Source organism: Loxodonta africana, chromosome 11 (assembly GCF_030014295.1).
Source record: "Loxodonta africana isolate mLoxAfr1 chromosome 11, mLoxAfr1.hap2, whole genome shotgun sequence".
Classification (NCBI taxonomy): domain Eukaryota; kingdom Metazoa; phylum Chordata; class Mammalia; order Proboscidea; family Elephantidae; genus Loxodonta; species Loxodonta africana.
The window spans coordinates 6124576-6151883 of record NC_087352.1 but is presented as its reverse complement, the minus strand read 5'-3'; the positions used below and the strand labels follow the sequence as shown (position 1 = coordinate 6151883).

General features: G+C 44.9%; 1 protein-coding gene across 1 annotated transcript; it reads right to left on the bottom strand.

The window, feature by feature from the left end:
* Nucleotides 1-12581: 12581 nt before the first annotated feature.
* LOC135232744 (cytochrome P450 2A13-like) lies at nt 12582-20068 on the bottom strand. The gene is made up of 9 exons (XM_064293490.1): nt 19874-20068; nt 19453-19654; nt 18129-18338; nt 17789-17949; nt 16647-16823; nt 14873-15014; nt 13884-14071; nt 13304-13445; nt 12582-12763 (listed from the first exon to the last, which is right to left on the bottom strand). The coding sequence occupies exons 1-9, from the start codon at nt 20066-20068 to the stop codon at nt 12582-12584; spliced, it is 1599 nt and encodes a 532-aa protein (XP_064149560.1).
* Nucleotides 20069-27308: the final 7240 nt, after the last annotated feature.

Below are 27308 nucleotides of genomic sequence, written 5' to 3'. Positions count from 1 at the left end.
CTACAGGACAGAGTAGAACTGCCCCATAGGGTTTCCAAGGAGCAGCTGGTGATTCAAACTGCCGAACACCTCCACTAACAAAATAAATATAGAAAAGAACATCCAAGAAGTTATTAGCAGAGCCTGAACTAGCATCCAGGCTCCTGTCCCCCCAAGCACCCAGCTAAATGCCTTTGCTGGGTTGGGGAGTTGGCCCTTCTGGAACACCAAAGCTGAGAGGGTCCTGTTTGAACAGGTGTGACTGGGTGCTGGTGGCTGGAATGTGATTTCCCTCAGCACCTGTGGTAATGCTTTAATATACTCCTTTTTTTTCTACTTTTGAAGCTTGAGTTTCACGATTATGGGGATTAATACTTATTCCCTCTTCCCTCTCCTCACCCACCTTGCAGGGCAAAGATCTCCTAGCTATTTTATTTTCCCTTAGAGGTGTCTCTTGTTGGCAGGGTGGAGCTAGCTCTAGCCCCACTTTCCTCACTCGACTTTTTCTCAGAGGGAACATGCAGCTTAGAGGACTGACAATTGCCTATGGGGTAGGAATGAAGTTCTCAAATATGTGCGCAGAGGAGCCCCTGATGCCAAAATTCTGAGCACCAGTGGTTCCAAGCATCTAAGTCTCTGGGAATCTGAGGTTCCATAGTTCTGAATTGTGGACTCTGCAGTTCTAAGATTTGACAGTTTTGTTACTCCACAGTTCTAAGATTCTGTGAGTCAAGGTTTCTGGAAGCCTCTTAAACTCACATGCACATGGGTGGATGTGGTTTGACTCTGACACTGGGTTGTCAAATGCTGTTGTTGTTAGCTGCTGTTGTCTCGGCCCCTGACTCATGGTGACCCCATGCACAAAGGAAAGAGGTGCTGCCCAGTCCTGTGCCATGCCCATGATCCACAGCTCTCCCACATTCCCTGAAAGTGTTTCTCTCTCCCACCCACTTCATTAAGAGGTCTATTTCCTCTCCTCCTATTCAACTCTGAACCAGATACAGTGGTCTTACCTGGTGGGGGGAACAGATCATGTGTTGGTATCCAAGGTGTTCATGAGTAGGCAAGAGCTTGGTGGGCAAGTGTGTAGTGAAGCCAAGTCAGTTGCCCACCAAGGTGTTGGAAAAATCCCTTGGATAGAGCTGTTCAGATTGTGTAATAATATGGTACGCTGTTCTTTTACTTTAGAGAGTGGTGCCATCTTAGAATCTGCCTAAAAGACTGTAGGGTAAGCCAAGCCATCCCTGCACAGATCTGGGTTCAAGTACTTGTGTTCTGTGAGACCTCGATAGAGGCTTATTAAACTTTCTGAACCTCAGTTCCGTCACCTATAAAAAGGGCGTGGACATTATTCCCCATAGCATAGGTTTGTGAGCTTTATGTGATGTGAGCATGTAAAACTTTTAGCACAGAGCTGACACAGAGTACTTGCTTAATAAACGTTGTTGTTGTTAGGTGCCGTCAAGTTGGTTCCGACTCATAGCGACCGTACGTACAACAGAACGAAACACTGCCTGGTCTTGTGCCATCCTTTCAATCGTTGCCATGCTTGAGCTCATTGTTGCAGCCACTGTGTCAATCCACTTTGTTGAGGGTCTTCCTCATTTCCTCTGGCCCTGTACTTTGCCAAGCATGATGTCCTTCTCCAGGGACTGATGCCTCCTGAGAATATGTCCAAAGTATGTAAGATGCAGTCTCATCATCCTTGCTTCTAAAGAGCATTCTGGTTGCAATTCTTCCAAGACAGATTTGCTCATTCTTTTGGCAGTCCATGGCATATTCAATATTCTTCCCCAATGCCACAATTCAAAGGCACCAAACCTTCTTCGGTCTTCCTTATTCATTGTCCAGCTTTCACATGCATATGATGTGATTGAAAATACCATGGCTTGGGTCAGGCACACCTTAGCCTTCAAGGTGATATCCCTGCATTTCAACACTTTGAAGAGGTCCTTTGCAGCAGATTTACCCAATGCAATGCATAGTTTGATTTCTTGACTGCTGCTTCCATGGTTATTGATTGTGGATCCACGTAAAATGAAATCCTTGACAACTTCAATCTTTTGTCCATTTATCGTGATGTTGCTCATTGGCCCAGTTGTAAGCATTTTTATTTTCTTTCTGTTGGGGTGCAAGCCATACTAAAGGCTGTGGTTTTTGATCTTCATTAGTAAGTGCTTCAAGTACTTTTCACCTTCAGCAAGCAAGGTTGTGTCATCTGCATAATGCAGGTTGTTAATGAGTCTTCCTCCAATCCTGATGCCCCATTCTTCTTCATAAGTCCAGCTTCTCAGATTATTTGCTCAGCATACAGATTGAATAGACATGGTGAAAGGATACAACGCTGACACACACATTTCCTGACTTTAAAACAATCAGTATCCCCTTGTTCTGTCTAAACAACTGCCTCTTGATCTAGGTAAAGGTTCCTCATGAGCACAATTAGGTGTTCTGGAATTCCCATTCTTCGCAATGTTATCCATAATTTGTTATGATCCACACAGTCAAATGTCTTTGCATAGTCGATAAAACACAGGTAAACATCCTTCTGGTATTCTCTGCTTTCAACCAGGATCCATCTGACATCATCAGTGATATCCCTGGTTCCACGTCCTCTTCTGAAAAAATAAAAAATATTTATTCTGAAGCCAGCCTGAATTTCTGGCAGTTCCCTGTCAATATACTGCTGCAGCCATATTTGAATGATCTTCAGCAAAATTTTGCTTGCGTGTGATATTAATGATATTGTTCTATAATTTCCACATTTGGTTGGATCACCTTTCTTGGGAATAGGCATAAATCTGGATCTCTTCCAGTCAGTTTGCCAGGAAGCTGTCTTCCATATTTCTTGGCATGGATGAGTGAGTACCTCTAGCACCACATCTTTTTGTTGAAACATCTCAATTGATATTTCATCAATTCCTGGAGCCTTGTTTTTCGCCAATGCCTTCAGAGCACCTTGGACTTCTTCCTTCAGTACCATCGGTTCCTGATCACATGCCACCTCTTGAAATGGTTGAATATCGACTAATTCGTTTTGGTATAATGACTCTGTTTATTCCTTCCATCTTCTTTTGATGCTTCCTGTGTCTTAATATTTTCCCTATGCAATCTTTCACTATTGCAACCCGAGGCTTGAAATTTTTCTTCAGTTCTTTCAGCTTGGGAAACGCCTAGCGTGTCCTTTCCTATTGGTTTTCCATCTCCAGCTCTTTGCACGTGTCGTTATAATACTTTGTCTTCTCTACCTGCCCTTTGATATCTTCTGTTCAGTTCTTTTACTTCATCATTTCTTCCTTTTGCTGCTCAGCATTTGTAAGCAAGTTTCAGAGTCTCTTCTGACATCCATCTAGGGCTTGTCTTCCCTGTCTTTTCAATGATCTCTTGTTTTCTTCATGTATAATGCCCTTGATGTCATTCCAAAACTCCTCTGGTCTTTGGCCACTAGTGTTCAATGCCTCAAATCTATTCTTCAGATGGTCTCTAAATTCATGTGTGATATACTCAAGGTTATACTTTGGCTCTCTTGGACCTGCTCTGATTTTCTTCAGTTTCAGCCTGAACTTGCATATAAACAGCTGATGGTCTTTTCCACAGTCGGCCCCTGGCCTTGTTCTGACTGATGACATTGAGCTTTTCCATCGTCTCTTTCCACAGAAGTAGTCAATTTTTTTTCTAGATAATCTTTTTCCTTATAATATTTTTTGTGCTTTAAGTGAAAATTTACAAATCAAGTCAGTCTCTCACATAAAAACTTATATACACCTTGCTACACTCTCCCAGTTACTCTCCCCTTAATGAGACAGTCCACCCTCTCCCTCCACTTTCTCCCTCCACTTTCTCCCTCCACTCTCTCCCTCCACTCTCTTTTTTTGTGTCCATTTCACCAGCTAATAACCCCCTCTTCTCCCCTCCAGTCAGGAGATGCCAACATAGTCTCAAGTGTCCACCTGATCCAAGAAGCTCACTCCTCACCAGCATCCCTCTCTAGCCCATTGTACAGTCCAATCCATGTCTGAAGAGTTGGCTTCGGGAATGCTTCCTTTCCTGGGGCAACAGAAGACCTGGGGGCCATGATCACCGGAGTCCTTCTAGTCTCAGTCAGACCATTAAGTCTGGTCTTATGAGAATTTGGGGTCTGCATCCCACTGCTCTCCTGCTCCCTCAGGGGTTCTCTGTTGTGTTCCCTGTCAGGACAGTCATCGGTTGTAGCCGGGCACCATCTAGTTCTTCTGGTCTCAGGATGATGTAGTCTCTGGTTCATGTGGCCCTTTCTGTCTCTTGGGCTCGTAATTACCTTGTGTCCTTGGTGTTCTTCGTTCTCCTTTGATCCAGGTGGGTTGAGACCAATTGATGCATCTTAGATGGCTGCTTGCTAGCGTTTAAGACCCCAGACGCCACTCTTCAACGTGGGATGCAGAATGTTTTGTTAATAGATTTTATTATGCCAATTTACTGAGATGTCCCCAGAAATCATGGTCCCCAAACCCCTGCCCCTGCTACACCGGCCTTTGAAGCATTCAGTTTATTCAGGAAACTTCTTTGCTTTTGGTTTAGTCCAATTGTGCTGACCTCCCCTGTATTGTGTGCTGTCTTTCCCTTCAGCTAAAGTAGATCTTCTCTATCAACTGATTAGTGAATACCCCTCTACCACCCTCCCACCCTCTCTCCTCTGGTAACCACAAAAGAATGTTTGCTTCTCAGTTTAAACAATTTCTCAAGTTCTTATAGAAGTGATCTTATACAATATTTGTCCTTTTGCAACTGCCTAATTTCATTCAGCATAATGCCTTCCAGGTTCCTCCCTGTTACGAAATGTTTCACAGGTTCCTCACTGTTCTTTATTGATGCATAGTATTCCATTGTGTGAATATACCATGATTTATTTATCCATTCATCTGTTGATAGGCACCTTGGTTGCTTCCATGTTTTTGCTATTGTAAACGGTGCTGCAATAAACATGGGTGTGCATATATCTGTTCATGTAAAGGCTATTATTTCTCTAGGATATATTCTGAGGAGTGGGATTGCTGGATACTATGGCAGTTTTAGTTCTAGCTTTTTAAGGAAGTGCCAAATTGTTTTCCAAAGTGGTTATACCATTTTACATTCCCACCAGCAGTGGAGAAGTGTTCCAATCTCTCCACAGCCTCTCCAACATTTATTATTTTGTGTTTTTGGATTAACGCCAGCCTTGTTGACGTGAGATGAAATCTCATTGTAGTTTTGATCTGCATTTCTCTAATGGTTAATAATCATGAACATTTCTTCATATATCTGTTAGCTACCTGAATGTCTTCTTTAGTGAAGTGTCTATTCATATCTTTTGCCCATTTTTTTTAATAGGGTTATTTGTTTTTTTGTAGTTGAGTGTTTGCAGTATCATGTAGATTTTAGGGATCAGACGCTGGTCAGAAATGTCATAGCTAAAAACTTTTTCCCAGTCTGTAGGTAGCCTTTTTACTCTTTTGGTGAAGTCTTTGGATGAGCGTAGGTGTTTGATTTTTCCAAAAATATATATATGTATATATATATTTTTTACCCAGTTATCTAGTTTTTCTTCTGCATTCTTAATAATGTTTTTTATACTGTTTATGCCATGTATTAGGGCTCCTAACGTTCTCCCTATTTTTTCTTCCATGATCTTTATTGTTTTAGATTTTATATTAACATCTTTGATCCATTTTAAGTTAGTTTTTGTGCATGGAGTGAGGTATGGGCCTTGTTTCATTTTTTTACAGATGGATATCCAGTTATGCCAGCATCATTTGTTAAAAAGACTGTCTTTTCCCCAGTTAACTGTTTTGGGGTCTTCGTCAAATATCAACTGCTAATACGTGGATGAATTTATGTCTGGATTCTTAATTCTGTTCCACTGGTCCATGTATCTGTTGTTGTACCAGTATCAGGCTGTTTTGACTACTGTGGCAGTATAATAGATTCTAAAATCGGGTAAAGTAAGTCTTCCCACTTTGTTCTTCTTTTCCAGTAATGCCTTATTTATCCGGGGCCTCTTTCCCTTCCATATGAATTTGGTGATTTGTTTCTCCATCTCATTAAAGAATGTCATTGGGATTTGGATCAGAATTGCATTACATGTATAGATTGCTTTTGGTAGAATAAATATTTTTATAATATTAAGTCTTCCTATCCATGAGTAAGGTACGTTTTTCCAATTATGTAAGTCTCTTTTGGTTTCTTGCAGAAGTGTACCGTAGTTTTCTTTGTATAAGTCTTTTACATCTCTGGTGAGATTTATTCCTAGGTATTTTATCTTCTTGGGGGCTACTGTAAATGGTATTGATTTGGTCATTTCCTCTTCGATGTTCTTTTTATTGGTGTACAGGAATCCAACTTATTTTTGTATGTTTATCTTATACCACCATACTCTGCTGAACTCTTCATTTAGTTTCAGTAGTTTTCTGGAGGATTCCTTAGGGTTTTCTGTGTATAAGATCATGTCATCTGCAAATATAGTTTTACTTCTTCCTTGCCAGTCTGGATTCCATATATTTCTTTATCTAGCCTAATTGCTCTGGCTAGGACCTCCAACACAATGTTGAATAAGAGAGGTGATAAAGGGCATCCTTGTCTGGTTCCCGACCTCAGTGGGAATGCTTTCAGGCTCTTTCCATTTAGGGTGATGTTGGCTGTTGGCTTTGTATAAGTGCCCTTGATTATGTTGAGGAATTTTCCTTCTATTCCAATTTTACTGAGAATTTTTATCATGAATGAGTGTTGAACTTTGTCAAATGCCTTTTCTGCATCAATTGATAAAATCACGTGATTCTTGTCCTTTGTTTTATTTATGTGATGGATTACTTTAATTATTTTTCTAATGTGGAACCATCCCTGCATACCTGGTATGAATCTCACTTGGTCATGGTGAACTATTTTTTTTGATATATTGTTGAATTCTATTGCCTAGACTTTTGTTGAGGATTTTTGCATCTAGGTTCATGAGGGACAAAAAAAAAAAAAAAAAAAAAATTTTTTTTTTTTTTCTTTTCTTGTGGTGTCTTTACCTGGTTTTGGTATCAGAGATATGGTGGCTTCATGGAATGAGTTTGGTAGTATTCCGTCCTTTTCTATGCTCTGAAATACCTTTAGTAGTAGTGGTGTTAACCCTTTTCTGAAAGTTTGGTAGAACTCTGCAGTGAAGCCATCCAGACCCGTGTTTTTTTTTTTTGTTGGAAATTTTTTAATTACCCTTTCAATCTCTTCTTTTGTTATGGGTCTATTTAGTTGTTCTATCTCTGTTTGTGTTAGTTTAGGTAGGTAGTGTGTTTCTAGGAATTCATCCATTTCTTCTAGGTATTCGAATTTGTTAGAGTACAATTTTTCATAGTAATCTGATATGATTCTTTTAATTTCAGTTGGGTCTGTTGTAATATCGCCCATCTCATTTCTTATTCAGGTTATTTGCTTCCTCTCCTGTTTTTCTTTTGTCAGTCTGGCCAGTGGTTTAACAATTTTGTTGATTTTGTCAAAAAAACCAGCTTTTGGTCTTGTTAATTCTTGCAATTTTTTTTCTGTTTTCTATTTCATTTAGTTCAGCTCTTATTTTTATTATTTGTTTTCTTCTGGTCCCTGTGGGTTTCTTTTGTTGTTCTCTTTCTATTTGTTCAAGTTGTAGGGATAATTCTTTGATTTTGGCCCTCTCTTCTTTTTGGATGTGTGCATTTATTGATATAAATTGGCCTCTGAGCACCGCTTTTGCTGTGTCCCAAAGGTTCTAATAGAAAGTGTTTTCATTCTCATTGGATTCTCTGAATTTCTTTATTCCATCCTTAATGTCTTCTATAATCCAGTCTTTTTCAAGCAGGGTATTGTTCAGTTTCCAAGTGTTTGATTTCTTTTCCCTGCCTTTCCTGTTATTGGTTTCCACTTTTATGGCCTTATGGTCAGAGAAGATGCTTTGAATTATTTCAATGTTTTGGATTCTGCTAAGGCTTGCTTTATGACCTAATATGTGGTCTATTCTAGAGAATGTTCCATGTGCACTAGAAAAGAAAGTATACTTGGTTGCTGTTGGGTGGAGTGTTGTGCATATGCCTATGAGGTCAAGTTGATTGGTTGTGGCACTTAGATCTTCCGTGTCTTTATTGAGCTTTTTTCTGCATGTCCTGTCCTTCACTGAAAGTGGTGCGTTGAAGTCTCCTACCATTATTGTGGAGCTGTCTGTCTTACTTTTCAATGCTGTTTTATGTATCTTGCAGCCCTATCATTGGGTGCATAAATATTTAATATGGTTATATCTTCTTGGTGTATTGTCCCTTTAGTCATTATATAGTGTCCTACCTTATCCTTTCTGATGCATTTATCTTAAAATCTATTTTGTCAGAAATTAATATTGGCACTCCTGGTCTGTTTTGATTGTTGTTTGCTTCATATATATTTTTCCACCCTTTGAGTTTTTTTTTTTTTTTGAGTTTTAGTTTGTTTGTGTCTCTAAGGTGTGTCTCTTGTAGGCAGCATATAAAAGGATCTTGTTTTTTAATCCGTTCTGCCACTCTCTGTCTCTTTATTGGTGCCTTTATTTCATTTACAAACATGGTAATTAAGGATCGGTATGAATTTAGTGGTATCATTTTGATGTCTTTTTTTGTGTGTTGTTGACAGTTTCTTTTTCCCACTTAATTTCATGTGCTGAGTAGATTATATATGGTCCTTTACTCATATTTGTTGTTGTTGATTTTGTTTCTGCTGAGTCTCTATTTTTTATCTTGTATTTTATTTTGATGAGTAGGATAGTTTGTCTCCTTTGCGGTTACCTTCTTATTTACCCCATTTTTCTAAATTTAAACCTAACTTTTATTTCTTTGTGTCCCCCGTATCTTCCTCTCCAGATGAAAGGTGTATGATTACATTTCTTAGTCCCTCTTTATTACTCTAATATTGTCTTCTTGTCTATAATAACATCGCTGTTACCCTGTTTTGAGATTTTTTTTAATACTCTTGCTTTGTTTTTTTTAGATGTCTCTGTCTGGGTTGACTTCTGGTTGCTCTGCCCAGTGTTCTAGTCTTGGGTTGATACCTGATATTATTGATTTTCTAACCAAAGAACTCCCTTTAGTATTTCTTGTAGTTTTGGTTTGGTTTTTATGAATTCCCTCAACTTGCATTTATCTGGAAATGTCTTAATTTCACCTTCATGTTTAAGAGACAGTTTTGCTGGATATATGATTCTTGGCAGGCAATTTTTTTCCTTCGATTTTTTAAATATGTCATCCCATTGCCTTCTTGCCTGCATGGTTTCTGCCGAATAGTCCGAGCTTATTCTTATTGGCTCTCCTTTGTAGGTGATTTTTCGCTTATCCCTTGCTGCTCTTATAATTCTCTCTTTATCTTTGGCTTTGGCAAGTTTGATTATAATATGTCTTGGTGACTTTCTTTTAACATCTACCTTATGTGGAGTTCGATAAGCATCTTGGATAGATATCTTCTCATCTTTCACGATATCAGGGAAGTTTTCTGCCAACAAGTCTTCAACAATTTTCTCTGTATTTTCTGCTATCCTCCCTGTTTTGGTACTCCAATCACTCGTAGGTTATTTCTCTTGATAGAGTCCCACATGTTTCTTAAGGTTTCTTCATTTTTTTAATTCTTTTATCTGATTTTTTTCAAATATATTAGTGCCAAGTGATTTATCTTCAAGTTCAGAAATTCTGGCTTCTACTTGCTCAGTTCTGCTCCTCTGACGTTCTCTTGAGTTGTCTAATTCTGTAATTTTATTGTTAATCTTCCGAATTTCTGATTGCTGTTGGTCTATGGATTTTTTCAGCTTATTAAACTTTTCATTAAGTTCCTGAATAATCTTTCTAATTTCTTCAATTGCTTTGTCTGTGTTCCTTGGCTTGTTCTGCATATTGCCTCTTTTCCTTCCTGATGTCTTGAAGGGTTCTGTATGTTAAACTTTTGCATTCTGCCTCTGGTAATTCCAGGAATGCACTTTCATCTAGAAGATCCCTGGCTTCTTTGTTTTGAGAGCCTGTTGAGGTGATCATGGCCTCTTTCTTTATGTGACTTGATATTGACTGTTGCCTCTGAGCCATCAATAAGTTATTGTATTAGTTTATGCTTGCTTACTGTGTCATAGCTTCTTGCTTTGTTTTGTTTTGGTATACCCTATGGGTTGCTTGAATGAAGTACCTTGATTATTTTTGCCTTTGGAGCTTTGACGTCCTGGCCCCAGATGGCTAGAGCTGTTATCAGGTATATCAGTCTAGGAGTCCATTCAGTTTTCTTGTATGAATTCAGCTCAGTTTTCCAGGTAGCTGATACAAGTGTGTGGTACAGGCTCTGTCCTACAGCCTTAGAGGGGCAGGGGTGAGTGGCGTATATATAGGTATCTGATTGTAGCAGGAGGTCACTCTCTGAACAAGGCAGGGGGCTGAGAACTGACCCCCAAGTGTCTCTGAGGAAAGTGCATCCCTGTTGCTTAGAGCATGCAGGTGGGTGGGTTCTGCAGACGGACCATGGGCATCCAAAATTTTTGGTTGTAAGGACTGGGAGGTACCAGTTTCTTTGGCCCCCTGTCATGGGTGGCTGGGTGACCTGAATCGAGCTACCAGTCCTTAGATCCCTGATGTGGGTAGGTGGTGACCTTGTTTAATAGGCAAAGCAATGTCAAACATCAAACACCCACCTCTCCACCACACAGCTGAAATGGTTGGAGCCTGCCAACAAGGGCCTACTCTCCCGAAATAGGTCTACAAGTTCCATGCAGAAAGGAAAGGTGCTCAAATTCCATGGATGGTTTATGCCTGGACAGGAGCTGCTTTTGTCCTGAGCTCCCCCAGTTAGTGGAGCTAGCAAATTATCTTTTCCCCCAAATGCAAATTTTTTCCTTCCCCAAGGCTGGGAAGATGGCTCTAGGTGCTCAGCAGCGCCTATCTCAGGCCCAGTGAATTCAGCCGCTGTACCCGGTTTCTGGGTGGGGAGGGCACATTAAAATATACACAAGTACTTAGCTTTTGCCAAGAGCGACGTTCTCCTCAGGTTCCGGAGGTGTGAGTGGGCTGTGTGGCTGGCTGCTTCTCCCTGAGGAAACTGCCACCGAATGCTAGTTTCAGACAGCCACCGCCGCCACTCTGGGAATGGTGCCTGAAGGCTCCCCACAATTCAGGTCCAGTAACTCCTCTCTCCTTCTGAATGGTCTCTTCCTCCCTCTACCCCTCAGTTCATTTTCTAAGCTTACCTTTGAAGCTCAGGGCTCCCAGCTTGTCACAAATATACTCGTTTCACTTGTTTTTTTTGGGTCTTTGTTGTAAAAAGCGCTTGCGAGAAGCATCTGTGTGTTCCGCCGTCTTGGCTCCACCTCAGATGATGTCAGTTTGATTCCTGTGCGTTCCATCTGGTGAGGTCCGTGTGTACAGTCGAGGTTTATGTTGGTGAGATAAGGTATTTCCAATAAAGAAGTCGTTGTTCTTGCAAAATTCTATCATTCGATCTCTGGCATTGTTTCTATCACCAAGGCCATATTTTCAACTATTGATCCTTCTTCTGTTTCCAACTTTCACATTCCAATCACCAGTAATTATCAATGCATCCTGATTGCATAGTCGATCAATTTCAGACTGCAGCAGCTGATAAAACTTCTATTTCTTCATCTTTAGCTTTAGTGGTTGGTGAGTAAATTTGAATAATAGCCGTATTAACTGGTCTTCCTTGTAGGCGTATGGATGTTATGCTATCACCAACAGTGTTGTACTTCCGGATGGATCTTGAAATGTTCTTTTTGATGATGAATGCAACACCATTCCTCTTCAAGTTGTCATTCCAAGCACAGTACACTATTTGATTGTCTGACTCAAAATGGCCAATACCAGTCCATTTCAGCTCACTAATGCGTAGCATATTGATGTTTATGCATTCCGTTTTATTTTTGATGATTTCCAATTTTCCTAGGTTCATACTTCATCCATTCCTTGTTCCAATTGTTAATGGATATTTGCAGCTGTTTCTTCTCATTTTGAGTCATGCCACATCAGCAAATGAAGGTCCTGAAGGCTTTACTCTATCCACTTCATTAAGGTCGACTCTACTTTGAGGAGGAAGCTCTTCCCCAGTCGTTTTCTGAGTGTCTTCCAATCTGGGGCGCTCATCTTCCAGCACTATATCAGACAATGTTCCACTGCTACTCATAAGTTTTTCACTGGCTAATACTTTTCAGTGGCCTGCCAGGTCCTTCTTCTTAGTATCAAAGCTCAGCTGAAATCTGTCCTCCATGGGTGACCCTGCTGGTATGTGAATACCGGTGGCATAGCTTCCAGCATCACAGCAACACGAAAGCCCCCACAGTACCACAAACTGACAGACACATGCAGGCTTAATAAATAGTAGAGGCTATTATCACTTTTATTCACAGTGTAGCTGTGAGGTTTTCCTCCCTTCCATCCCACCTTTGAAGGATCTATCTCTTGCAAATGAACACACAGACCTCATCATGTTTCTTCTTGTCTTCTTATTCACATTCCCCCTTCCTTTTCCCTCAAAAAAAAAGGCCCCCTTAAACCTTACCCACCCATTAGCTCTGCCCACTAGACCCTCCCTCTCCCCACTTGTCCAATCCACTAGCCAGGCCCCATCTTAGCACTTGCTCAGCGGGGCAAGAAGCTCATGGTGTAGGTTTGTGGGATGGTGGCAAAGCCCACATGTTTGGGAGACATATCGATGTCCTTGGGCAACTGTGGGGACTTGAAGCAGAAGTTCTGCAAGATGGTGGTAAGGAAGACAAAGAGCTCCATTCTGGCCAGACCTTCCCCAAAACAGTACCGCTTTCCTGGAGAGGTGAGATGGGAGGCCCGGAGGTGAGGCGACTCACTGCCACCTCACCCCACTACCAAGTCCCAGGTTCATTCTCCCAGGGAGGAAGGGCTGGATATTGTAGCCTGAGAGACTTTCAGGGAAGACTGTAATCCTCTCTGAGCCTCAGTTTCCCCTGTAGATGAGATGGGGGTGATCCCTGCCAGCCTATAGCAATGAGAACATGAGATGCTGCTTTCTCCCAAATATGGCTGCTATACTGTCATCTCCTTCTTAGGAATCTGTAGTCTTTTTTGTGTGACCTTAGACAAATTTCTGACTCACTGTGGGCCTTGATTTCCCCATCTCTGAAATGGTATGATCATCCCTTCCTTTTTGCCTGAGTGCAGGTGCTTGGTATTAATGGAGGTTGCAACTGGGTGGCTTGAGAGTAGCTTCTAAGAGAGACTTCCGAGCTGGAGAAAGATACTAAGCTACACCTCAGAGGAACTGACTGGGATGAGGGAGGTCCCTGGTGGTATGTGGGGTGGTCTGGCAGCAGCCCATGGTCTCTTACCAATGGAGAAGGGCACAAAGGCGTCGTTCTTCTTAAATTGCCCTTTCTCATCCAGGAAGTGCTGGGGGTTGAAATCTTGGGGGTTGGAGAAGAACTTGGTGTCTCTCAGCACGGAGCCCAGCATAGGGAACACTTCTGTGCCCTGGTGGGGAGGAGAAAAGGGGATTTGATAAGGGTGAGTGGTGTGTGGGCATGCTGAAAGCACATGGGAGTCAGAAGGAGAATTAGGGGGCCTGAGGTGATGGGAAATGAGGACATGGAAGCCAGCATCCTCCAAAAAGCTCTGGGGATTATGAGTTTTGTATCCCCTGAAACAGAATGTTGGGGGCACATGGGGTTTGTGTCTCCTAAGACAGGAGGTTTGGGGACATGGAGTCTGTATCTTCTGAGGCAGGAGGTTTAAGGGACATATGTTCATGTCTCCCAAGGCAGGAAGTTTGAGGGAGATACAGGGATTAGAGTCCCCGAGTAGGAAGGTTGAAGGTGGCTGGAAGAGTCTTTGATTGAGGGAGTGGACATGGGCTGGAAAGTTACTAAGGGTTCGGGTGTCACAAGTTTGGAAGGTTGGGCAGAGCAGCACCTTGGGGATGAAGAAGTCCCGAAACTTGGTGTCCTTGGTGACCCTGCGGGGCAACCCCATGGGGATCATGTCTGTAAATCTCTGGATCTCATGGATCACTGCCTCGGTGTAGGGCATCTTGGCCCGGTCCTCAAACTTGGGCTGACGGCTCTTGCCAATCACTTGGTCAATCTCTTCACGCACCTTGGCTGCAGGAACAGGGAGGATGTATTTAGGTATCTAAAGGTCTCAGGACAAAGACAATCATCAAAATTTTTAAAACTGGTATGACATGGGTGCTGTTCGTATTGTTACTTGCTGTTGAGTTGATTCCCACTCATGGCGACCACATATGTGCAGAGTAGAACTGCCGCATGGGATTTTCAAGGCCGTGACCTTTCAGAAGGAGATCACCAGGCCTATCTTCAGAGGTGCCCCTGGGTGGGTGCTAATCACCACCCTCTCAGCTATTAGTTAAACCCTTAACTGCTTGTGATACCCAGGCTACCTTTGACATGGATGTAGACCATCCACGTGGTTGGAACAGGGACCTGTGAGCCCGTTTCTGCCAGAATCGTAGAGGCGGTGCAAGGGATCTGGGGATGGTTCGGAGTAGCAGGCAGTGGGTACTCAGTGGGCCCAGCACATGAGCTAGCAGTTCAGACATTTTCAGTATTTCAATATTTGAAACTCAGCTGGTGCCTATCAGCTGAATAGCACCCTATCTCTGGGTAGTAGGATCCCTGGAGGTGCAGTGGTTAAGAGCTCAGGTGCTATCCAAAAGGTCAGCAGTTTGAATCCACCAGGTGTTCCTTGGAAACCCTATGGGGCAGTTCTACCCCCGTCCTATAGGGTCTCTATGAGTCGGAATCAACTCGACGGCCACCAGTTTTTTTTTTTTTCTGGGTAACAGGGAGTGTCTGAGGGTTCAGGAATATGAGAGAGATGGGAGGCAGTGTAGCGGGCTCAGAGAATTTTTGAGTCCGAGGTAAAGATCCCTTCAGCCTCACCCTGCACATCTGGGTGCTTCATGAGCAGCAGGAAGCCCCAGCGCAGGGTCGTGCTGATGGTTTCTGTGCCGGCAAAGAAGAGGGCCAGCGTGGTCATCACCAGATTCTTCATATGGAACTCTGTGTTGGGGTTCTTCTTCTCCTGTGGGGAGAGGAGGCTTTGGGCTGAGCCCACAATGCACCTCTGAAGGGCCCTTCAGGGGATTTCCCTACAGACCTACCTCGTTCAGATCCCTGACATCTCATTTTCTTCAGACCAGAAGTGGGAAGAGGGACATGGACCTACCATGCTTTCTCTGGTCTCTAGGCTCTGTTGGCTCTGCCCTGAATGTTCTTCTCGCACTCTTTGCCTGGCTCACTATCGGCCCTTTAATTCTCATTTTTTATGGTAGAAATATTTAGAAAGGGAAGGCTAGAGAGGGAGAGTGTGTGAGAGAGAGGAACAGAGATGGCAAGACAGACTGACTCAGAGATAAAGTCCGATTTTCTGAGACACGGAGTTCTAGCGACAGCATCCTATTACTTTCACTAAAAATCCTGAAGCTTATTGTGGGGGGATCTCCTCCTTTAATCATTTTACCCTGATCTGCAGACTCCATAGAGCCCATTTCCTTTCAGCACGGCTGGGAGGCTAGCACCCAGATGGGAGTGGAGACCCTCCAATATCACATAGTAAAGCCAGATCACCAGTCCACACAAGTGTGTCTGCTTACCAGGGTATAGAAGGGGAGAAAGCATGGTGGCTGAAAACACCAGCCTTAGAGTCAGGAGACTAGAGTTTGAACTACCCGCTGCCGCTTCCTGGCTGTGTGACCTCAGACAAGCCACTATGCAATCTGGTCCTCAGTTTCTTCATTTGTAAAATTGGGATTGCAACAAAAACATCGTTCAAGGAGCTGTTGTGTTAAATAGGCAAATGCTATAAAACACTTAAAATAGTGACTGGCATTTTGCAGGGCAATAAGACCTTCCTCCCCCAACAAAAAAATCGCAGTTGCTCTTGAGTCAATTCCAACTGATTTTGGCCCCATGTGTTTCCGAGTATAATTGCCCTCTGGGGGGTTTTCATGGGTGTGACCTTTCGGAAGCAGATCACCAGGTCTTTCTTCTGCAGAGCTTCTGGGAGGATTTGAACCACCAACCTTTTGGTTGGTAGCCCAGTGCTTAACCATTTGTGCCACCTGAAGGACCTGGTAGTGAAATCGCAGGGCACTACACCTTCTCCTCATTTATCGTTAGCTGACATTTCACGTTTATGACAACAGTGAAAAATCTACTGTCTAACTTTTTGCACATTAATGACATATGTCTAGCAGTAATGCATGCTGAGGTGTGAGGCAAGAGTAACACTGACTTTGAAGGTTAAGGTTATGTGTCACCTTGGCTGGGCCCTGATTCTCAGTGGTTTGGCACTCATGTAACGATGTGATTTGAATGTTATGTAATGATGTAGTCATCTTCCATTTTGTGACTTGATGTGGTCATCCTCCATTTTGGCATAACGCTGATTTTGCATAATGACTTGGTCTTTGGAACCTAATCATGTAGACAACTGAGGAGAGGGTGTGTTATGATTCACAGGCACAGGTCCTGCCATGGGCAAGAGCTCCGTCAATGGAGCAGTGATGATTAATTATAATCAGTATTGTGGGGATTATTGTGATGAGGGGCTAGTCTCAAGGGGTCTTTATGCTCGTCCCAGATTGATTTCCCTCTGCCTGGCTTTGGAAACCAACCCCTCCCCCCATCACTTGCACTGGCTGCTTGAATGCACCTCCTGCATGCGGATGAGGAAGGAGTCGATGAAGTCCCGTGGGGAGTTGGGGTCCAGTGTGCGCTGGTTCTGCTCCACCTTCTTGGTTATGAAATCCTCCAGCCCGTGCAGCTCCTTAAAGGCCTGTTGCTGTGGCCCTGGTAGGTGTTTCATTACCGAGTAGAACATGTCATAGAGCTGGAGGTGGGGAGAGAAGAAGGGAAAGGAAGGGCAGTAGTCAGTGGGCAGAATCCAATGGGAGAGGAGCCTTGTCTCAGGGCAAGGAAGGTACTGGGTTCAAGGCACTTGTCCAAGTGTTTAGGTATTCAGGTGAGGCTGGATGGAAGTGTATATCTAAGATTACAGGTGAGTTATGTGTGAGGGTACCTGCCCAAGAGTTTAGGTGAAATGGATTGGGGAACACATGCAGGTGTTCATATATTCAGTGGAGGTTGGATTGGTAGGTACTTGTCCAGGTATTTAGGTACTCAGGTGGGCTGGATTGGAGACACTTGTCCACATATTTAGGTATTTAGGGAACATGGATTGGAGGCTTCTGTACAGGTGTTTATGTATAAAGTGGAACTGGTTTCCGGGATACCGATTTAGGTGTTCAGATATTTAAGTGGGCTGCATAGGGTGCACCTCTGTAGGTGTTCAAGTGGGCTGGATTGGGACACATTTATTTGGGTGTTTGAGGAGCAATCTATCGAGGTATGTAGGGGTCTTATTGGGGTACCCATCCAGATGTTCAGGTATTTAAGTAGGCTGGATAGGAGGCACCGTCTAGATACTCTGGTGGGGGACACTTGTATAAGTGTCAGGGGATTTGGGTAAGCTGAATTTTGCAGCACCAGGGATTCAGGTGTTTAGGTATTTGGGAGGTGGGCTGAGTAGACAGCACCTGCTAGATATTAAGGTAAGTTGGACTGGGACCACTGAGGTGAGAGAGCTGTGCTGAGGGCATATATGTTGAGATATCCAGGTGTCCTTGGAGCCTGGGTATTGGGGACTTCTCCTGAGTTCTAGTGCAACTGTTCAGTTGTCCAGGAGTGGGGCTGGTTTTGAGTAGGGGCTGTCTTGAGGAGGAGTATCTGCCTCTGTGTGGGGGAGCAGCTGGCCGGTTGTGAGAGGCATGGCAGGGCCTGGCAGAGACTGGTTACCTGTCCGGTAGCAGTAGCTGTGAACTGGAAGCTTCCCAGTATCATACGCAGCAGTGACAGGAACTCTTTATCCTCATAGGCAAAGCGGTTTCCAAAGACGATGGAGCTGATGACGTTGGAGACCGCACGGCTCCCGAAGTAGGTGGGATCGATGAAGGCGCCTGGAAGAGGGGCGGGCGTGGGGAGTGGAGGCAGGCAGAGACAGGGATTGGGGAGAGAGTCAACTCTGGGGCCTGATGCCAGTCTGAGAATTCCAGAAGTTTACTGAAGTGATCAGACCCCAGAGATGGGAGCCTGACGCCTTTCCTCAACCTGGTCCCCGTTCGGGGCCAGACCTCACAGGTCCTTCCCACCGAGCTTTTCCCTTCTCCTTCCCGCGCCCTCTGGGGTCCCAGCTCACAGCGCGTGCCCCGGAAGGCCTCGATGAGGAAGCCAGCCTCCTCCTGGATGCGCTCCTCAATGCCGCGCTTTCCCACGCCGAAGTCCCGCAGCGTGGTGATGGAGAAGCGCCGGAGCTGCTTGGCGCGCTCCCCGTTGCTGAACGCCACTCCTGGAGGGGGGTGCATAGGGGTGCCTAGGTCAGAGAAGGACAGGGACAGAGCACAGACCAGCCCAGAGGACTTCTGAGAGGTGGGGAGAAAGGGACAGAGAGGGAGTGAGAGAAAGGGCACAGAGCCACAAACTTGAGAAAGGAAAGAACTCAGAGACACAGAGAAATGCAGAAAGAGTTAGAGACCGTTGGAAGAAAAGAAACAGAAGAGAGAGACAGAAGGGCAAGACAGATAACACAGAAACAGATACAGAGATTCCTGCCCCGAGAGAGTGGCAGAAGGAGGAAGAGGAGAAACGAAATACCTGGAGAGCTGAGAGGTTAAAATAAAATTGTGAAGAATTCTAATACTGAGCTGGAAAAGAGAGAAAAAACTAGGGAGGAACAGAGAGTCAAGATCTGGAAACTGGTACCAGAAGGCAGAGATACTGGGATTTTGAAGTAGAAAGCCCCCAATCCAAATCCCCTAAATATGTAAATACGGGGATAGTGTCTCCAACCTAGCCTACCTGAGTGCCTAAACACCTGGACAGACATCTATCAACCCAACCTCACTTGAATAGATGAAGGCCTAGATGTGTGCCCCAATCAATCTCCCCTAAATTCTTGGACGGGTACCCTCACACTTAACCCACCTGAAAGCTTAGATATATACTTCCATTCAGCCCCACCTAAGACCTTAGTGTAAGATCCTAAGACAGAGGAAGGAGAGAGGCAGAGAACACAGAAGCAGAGAATGAGAAAAAGACAAACATCCCTATGAATAGGAATTCACTCAACAGCTGTGGGTTATACAGAGGTCCAGGGCTCCCAAACAGAAATACCAAGATATTCTACTAAGAGATGGAGAGATACACGGAAATAAGAGACATCTTGTGAGAGAGAAATAGGGAGATAAAGGCAGAGAGAGGCGGGGAGAAATGGAACCACAGAAACTCTAAAATAGGTTAGAGACAGACCAGGGAGAGGCTACAGTGAGCAGGGATGGGGATCAAAAAGACCTGAAGGCGGAATCTGGCCACAGTCTGGAGTGGGCAGGTGAGTCAAGGGGAGAAGCTGGGGAAACTGAGGCCATTGGGTATGCCTGAGCACATCTCCACCCAGGTCCCCTCACCGTAGCCTTTGAAGATCTCGCTGAAGGTGGCCTGCTCGCCTCGTCCGCTGAATTCCTCAGCCTGGTCCACCAGAGCCTCCTTCACAGCATCGAATCCCCACAGTACCACAACCCGCCGGGGCCCCAGGTGGACCGTGAACACCGAACCATAGCGCTCACTGAGCTGGTGGAGGTGGGTGAGAGTGGTTAGAGGGAGCAGCCCCTACCTCTGACCTGGCCCTGTACCCTGACCCCAGAATCTGGGGTCCATTTTCCCCAGATTCTAACAGTCAATTGGCTGAAGGTCCCAACATCTGGTCTTTCCTGACAAGGCCTCTGATATGGAACCTTCAAAACTCCCCTGTCCTAGGACTCTGGTCCAGTGTGGTCAGTCCCCTTCCACAAAGTCTTCCCCCATTTCTCACCCTATTACACCCATCACCCTGCCTTGCGACACCTTCTTCAGGGAGTTGTACATGTGCTGTGTGTTCAGCTGCAGGTAGTTCCCGATGAAAGGCAAGGGAGTGGGCCCAGGAGGAAGCTTCCCCCAGAGCTTCCTTTGTTGCCAGACAGACATCAAGACCATTACAGACAGGCAGGCCAGCAAAGCCACCAGAAGAATCCCTGAGGCCAGCATGGTGGCAGCAAGAGTGATGATTGAATATGGATGGCTTGGGGTGATTTGCCTTTATACTACTTGGGGAGAGGGGTGAACTTTGGTCCTGATTATGCAATTGTCTCATTTCACCTCCCACTTACACCTCCCACCCTGCATCCCGCCTAGCTTGGGACACAGCCAGCAAGGGAGGAGGCGAAACTCAGGGCAGATTAACAGGGAGTGGGACCCAAGACTGAATTTGTAACACCAGGGCTTTGAATTTTGGGGGAGAGGAAATAAACTCTAGAACTGAGTGTTTTGATGTATCTGCATAGGGGAGCCCCTCAGCTTTGTATTTGGAATTTCAGGTTGGATTTGGGAGTCTTAGAAGACAAGACTCCAAAGATCTAGATTACACGCTCCGCCCTTCATCCGCCTAGCTTGGGACACAGCCAGCAAGGGAGGAGGCGAAACTCAGGGCAGATTAACAGGGAGTGGGACCCAAGACTGAATTTGTAACACCAGGGCTTTGAATTTTGGGGGAGAGGAAATAAACTCCAGAAATGAGTGTTTTGATGTATCTGCATAGGGAAGCCCATCAGCTTTGTATTTGGAATTTCAGGGTGGATTTGGAAGTCTTAGAAGACAAGACTCCAAAGATCTAAATTCAAGGGTATTGGAGTGAGACAGGATGTGTGGCTGTGGATTTTTTTTTTTTCTTTTGTAATGAGGGATGTAGATTTAAGGGTCTCTGGAGGGGAGATTCCAGGGACATGGATTTGAGGGTCTGGGAATGAGGAAGGACTGATGGTTGTGGATGTGGAGTTCCTGAGAGCCCAGCAGTGTCCTGGAGTCAGCCGTGGACCCCAGGTGTTGACCTCCTTTTGTCTTGAATTCAGTGTTGCCTCTTGGTGCCTAGAATTCTGACTGGAGCCTCAAAGCGAGAACAAAGTGGGTGCCATAGAACCTCCACTGTCCATCTCTGGTTGGGAAAGAGGTAGGGGAAAGTAGAATAACAGAGTGACATTCCACTGGAACTTGCCAGATAATTGGGGAAGAGTAACTCATGGACTCTGCCAGAGGGACTGCCCAGGTCTTGGAAAATAACAACCTACAGTATGGTACCAAAAAATCCCACCTGTCTCAAGGGTTGTAATTCACGAAGAGTCCCACCAGATCCCTACTCTAATCCTTAGGGAAGCCCACAAGGTTGATTGTACCGTTTCTATCTTTATTATTGTTATTATTATTCTTAGTGTTTCCCATTTTCTATATGGGCATACTGACAACAGGAAACAGAGAGTGGGCAGGGAGTGCACATGTGAGGGGCCCTTAAGCCAAGGGCCTAGAATTCCTGTCTTTCCTACTTTGTATTCTTAGTTTACCCCTTCTCTGGGACTTGGTTTCCCTACCTGTGGAAAGGAAGTATATGCAAACAGAAGGTTATATTTGAGAGTGTGTTAAGTCTCCTTTTGGCATGTTTCCTCATTTCTCAAGGGCTTTTATTAGCAGGTGGAGCCCTGGTGGTGTAGTGGTTAAGAGCTCGGCTGTTAACCAAAACATCAGCAGTTCAAATTCACCAGCCGCTCCTTAGAAACCTATGGGACAGTTCTAGTCTGTCCTATACGGTCGCTATTAGTTGGAATTGACTCAATGGCAACAGGTTGTATTAGCAGGTAGAGGGAACTATAGCAGGAAAGATTTGGATAAACTCCAGTGTTGGAAACTCTGGGATGCTGCTGGCAGGAGCAGAGAAAGATTGAATGGTCTGCTGTCCTTCCTTCATGGAAATTCTGCCTTAATAATAAGGACAGATACCCTTTGTTGAGTGGTCACTGTCTTCCAAGATTAAGTCTATGTATTCATGATCCTAAAGAGCCCTGGTGGCGCAATGGTTAAGCACTCAGCTACTATCCAAAATGTCAGTGGTTCAAACCCACCAGCTGCTCTGTGGGAGAAAGATGTGGCTATCTGCTTCCATAAGTCTTGTACCCCATGGGGCAGTTCTACTCTGTCTTGTAAGGTTGCTATGAGTCAAAATTGGCTTGACAGGCATAGGGTTTGGTTTTTGGTTTTGGTTATTCATGATCTTATTGAATCTTTATGACAGTTAGGGCTGGTTCCTTAGCATCCTTATTTTGTAGATGAGAAGACGAATCCACTTGCTTGAGGTCGCACAGGTAGTGAGGAAGCTACGATTTGACCTTCTTCAGTTCTCCCTTCATTGACCTGTCTAGCCCACCCTGAATGTCAAGTAGGGATCAAGTTTAGCACCAGGTGGGTGCTAAGATTGGCACCGGCATTGGATACAGGGATTACACTGCCAGATAGGCCTGGGAGGGTTTATACTATTGGCATTGAGATTGTCCCCAGGTAGACACTGGGACTAAAAATGAGTTGGCGCTGAACTTGATTTCAGGAGAAAATTAATGGAGCCATTTCTCGTGTCAAGAGGGCCCTAAGAGTGGGCCCATGTTGTCACTGAGGTTGGCTTCAGGAGGACATATGGGTGGTACCATATAGGCTCTGAGATTGGCTCCAGCGGACCCACCTCAGATGAGTGCTGGGATTAGTAATATGTAAGCCTGACATTGGCCTTAGCTAGGCCCTAAGAGGGACCCAGATGGGCACTGGGCTGGCTTTGAAGGTTGAACCAGGAAAGACACAAAGTGGGCACACTGCTAAGGGCCTCTAACCTTGGGCAAATGGAGGTGAGTGAGGACTGGCATCTTGCTCCGAGAGTTAAGGCTGCTGGACTCTGAGACCTGTGGGTAGGGAACAAAGGCCAGAGAGCAACGCAGAGGGAGGGAAGTTGTTTGTTGGTTTTGGAGGGGGATGATGTGGAAAAGAGTGTTAGCATGGGCTTGGCAGGCATCAGTCCTCTTAACCCTGATCACCAGCCTCGGCCCCTCCTGTTCCCCCTTGTTTATTGAAAAGGAGGGTGGTGGAAATTTGGGGGGTTTGTTTCTCAAAGAGGTTTGCACCAGGAAGGGTACTGAGGGTTTGGGTAGGCTGCCATGAGCTGGGCAATCGGCAGAAGGGTCAGATTGCAGAAAATCATAGCACGAAGGTACTTGGAGACAGAGGGGTTATGCTACTTTGGCCTTGTCAATGAACAGGGAACAAGAGGGCAGTGTCTGAAATCATGTGCCTTACCTCCTGAGGCAGGACACATGCCAAGGGTGGTGACTCGGGGATGGTCTCCCAGCGTGACCTAGTGGTGAACCCAGGCAAATTGCTTCCCCTTGCTGGGCTTCCATTTCCCTTTCTGAAGGGACTGTACGGTGGTTAAGAACAAAGTTAAGCATGGATTGCAGTCCGAGCCTTACCCCTTCCTTGAAGTGTGATCTGGAATAGATAACTTCATGTCTTTGAGCCTTATGGGGTGAGCCATATGGGGCCAAAGACAACACCTGCCTTTTGGGTGTTTTTGGTGAGGAGTGAATGGTTTCTGCATGAAAAGTACTTAGGGGGTCATAGGTGCTCAGTAAGTGTTAGCTGTTCTTATTATTAACCTGTAGGATGAAGGAGATGGAAGAGAGACTCTCTAAATTCCTGGCTTTTACATTCTCTGGCCTAAAGTTCCCAAAACTTTGGAAAACAAAAAAGGTAGAGAGAGAGTTTGGGGGAAATTCTCTATCTATACCTTCCTCAGCACAGATAAGCCTTATCCCATGGAGCTGTAAATAGGAAATTGATCTTCTGGGAACCTTTCTGGAGGAGTGGTGTGAATCAGGCAGTATATGGAGAATTGGTGAAGGCCCCTGGGTGGGGAAATGGTTTGCATTCGACTTCTGATTAAATAGTTGACAGTTTGAACCTACCCAGCGACACCTCAGAAAAAAAGACCTGGCAACCTGCTTCTGTAGAGATTACGGCCAAGGAAACCCTATGGAGCAGTTCTACACTGTAACACATGGGGTTGCCATGAGTTGGAATCGACAATGGCAACAGGTTTTTGTTTGTTTGGGGTTTGGAGAACGGGCAGGTGGAGTTTAGGCTCTCAGGTTGTTTTGGACATACAGCGAGCCCTGCATAGGACTTTGTACATCTGTCTTTCTCAGTCTCTCTTCCCTTGTCCTTGACTTTGTCTTTCTTTCTCTCTCTCTGCTTCCCTGAATGTCAGCCTGTCTCTCCACCTCCTCATGTGCTTCTGGGTCTCTTTATGATTTTTTATTTCTTCTTGTGGGTTCTCCAAATGCCTCTGTCATGTTTATCTTTATTCATACATGTGCCTGTGTGTGCCATTTGGGTGTCTGTGTATGTTTGTGTGCACATGTGTTTCAGTGTGACCGTATTGCTGTATGAATTTATGTATATACCTGTGTTTGTGGTGTGTGCATGGTAAGTGAGTATCCATACCAGATTGTCTACACATACATATGTTTATGACTGTGTGTGTCCATGCCCGTGTACCTGAGTGTACACCAATCTCTGCATCTTTCAGTGTGTGTGGAGCATGAGCGTACACATGCCTATTGAGGGATGTTTACTTGTGTGTTTCTGTGTCCAGGCTGATGTCTGACTGCATAATGACATCTGTGTGTGTGCGTGTACCACTGGGTGATACATATGAGTGTGCGGATGTTTTTATGTGGCATTCTAGTGTATGAGTGTAGGCATTTGAGTCCACGTTGCACACCCATGAGATTCCATGTGTTTGGATTCAAATATAGCCCTGGCTCAGCTCCATTTCCCTTCTCAGAAAACACACAGTTTCTTTATTTTTCAACGTATTTACATCCCTTCGTCTTCAAGGATCAAAACTAAGTAGAAAAAGCTTCCATGGGATAGGTGTGTTATGAGAGCATTCTTCAGACCAGTTACTTCTCACTGAATAATTCAAATATCCCTGAAGAATGTTCTCTTTCCCACAGTGTCACCCCAAACTCCTAAGCAACTCAGCAAATTTCACAGAGTGACTCAGCCAGCGTTCACTAAACCTGCAGCTCCACGCTAGCCCTGGGCCCTGCCCTCAGGCAGCTCTCACTCCGCAGGGAAAACAGACCCCTGTGAGACAGTGGAAGCTCAGAATGGACAGTGCTGAAAAGGAGAGGCATAGGCAGAGGCGTTAAGGCTGAGATAGGGAAAGCACAGGCAGAGGGGTTGGGGCCAGGATGGGGGAGGTTCCCATGGGACATGTGGGAGCTCAGAAATGGCACCTGACTCAACCTGGGGGGAGGGGTTCAGGGAAGACCACGTGAGGGCAAAGCAGGAATTTTTCATGGATAGTGTGGTGCTATGGATTGCTTTTCTGTGGCCTTTCTAGCCATGGTCTTGTAACTTCCACCCAACTGATTGTGTGGGACTGTGCAAATAAGGCAATTGTGGCCCACCAAGGGAATTGCTCAGGTTTGTCTTAAAAGAGAGCCAATTCCAGAGCAGAGAGAGAGGATCCCACCACCACTGAGAAAGAACGGGCAGGAGTGGAGAGCATGCCCTTTGGACCCAGAACCCCTATACTGAGAAGCTCCTAGGATCAGGAAACAAAGAGAGAGAGCCCTTGAGGAACAGTGGCAGAGAAACAATGGCAGGAGGTGGCATGGTGGGCTTCCCAGCCACAGAATGAAGAAGCTGTCTTTCAGCAAGAGCCTTGCTGACAGAGTGGAGTGCTTCTGGGCACTTATCAGCAGAGCTAAAAGAGCTTTGTAACACTTGCCTAAGCAGGGCAGAGGCTGAGGGCCAGAGAAACATGCCTGCAAGCACAGCTGGAGGAAGCTGTCCTGATGGAAAACCTGCATCTTAAGCATTCCTGAACCTGAATTGTAGCCTGCTACTTTCCTCATGAACCCCATAACAGTATTTTGTGTGAGTTCTGTGTAGCCATTGCAATGATTTATCGAATCCAATGATAGAGCACCGTGGAAGGGACAGTTGGTGTCAGAATTGGTAAAGATGGTGGAGAGAGGAAGCATGCCTGACCTCTGCCTCCTAGAAATCAGCCTTGGGCTGTTGATCTTGATTCTCCTTACCCCGTGTGAAATTAGGGGAGGTCAGACGCTGCCCCCATGCCATTTTCACAGAGAGATAGACTTGGGAGAATTCGTTTCTGGCAGAGCAAACAGCATGGGACATGAAGCACATGAAGCATGGTTGAGTGTGACTAGAGCTTAGAGATTTGGGGCCATGTTCCCTGTTGAGAGCAGAGCCATCTGCAGGAGCCAGATCATATAGAGCTTTATGTGATTTGGTAAGGAGCCTGGACTTTGTCCTGAGGGCAGTGGGGAGCCACAGAAGGGTTTTAAGTAGGAGAACAAAAGTTGTGTTTCAGAAAGACTTCTGATTTTTCGAGGTAAAGAGACTAGAAGTTGAGGGACGAGGGGATGGTTAATACAGGAATCCAGGTGAGAGAGGATGGGCCTTGACTGGATCAGGGCTATGAGGATGGGAAGAAGGGATGAATTGGAGACAGAGATGGAAGGAAACAGTAATTGTTGCTTAGGTCATGTTGGTTGTGCAGGGGTAAGTGTTAGGGTGGAGTCCAGCATAGGGGATAGATGGTAGTGTCACTTACTGATTTAGAGACAGAGACAAGGAGCAAGTTTGAAACAGGAGATATAGAAGATGAGTGTAGCTTTGGACATGTTGGTGAACTAAGCACAGTCCTCATTCTTGGGGATTTCTGGGACTAGTGGGAGAGCAGGCCCAAATAAATTAAGTCCTCACTGATCTTATTAATTATTATTACTGCTTACGGTTGGGTATTGAGAAGGCTCTGTAGAGGAGATGTTGCTTGAACTGGGTTTTAGGATGAGTTCACCAGGTAGGAGTCAAAGATACCCACACTCGCAAAGACCTGGACATATGTCTTAGTTATAACAGAAATACCACAAGAGGATGGCTTTAACAAAGAGAAATTTATTCTCTCACAGTCCAGTAGGCTAGAAGTCCAAATTTAGGGCGTCGGTCCCGGGGTAAGTCTTCTCTCTCTGTCAGCTCAGGAGGAAGGTTATTGTCCTCAGTCTTCCCTTGGTCTGGGAGCATCTCAGGGCACAAGCCTCAGACACAAAGGACGTGCTTTGCTCCCAAAGCTGCTTTCTTGGTGGTAAGAGGTCCCCATGTCTCTCTGCTCACCTCTGTCTTTTATATCTCAAAGTATATTGGCTTAGACACTCTCTCCTCAAAGTAGAGTCTACCTTAATGATGTCAATGGAGTAAAGGTTTCAGGACCTTCATTTGCTGATGTGGTACAACTCAAAATGAGAAGAAAGAGCTGCAAACGCCCATCGATAATCGGAACCTGGAATGTAAGAAGTATGAATCCAGGAAAATTGGGAAT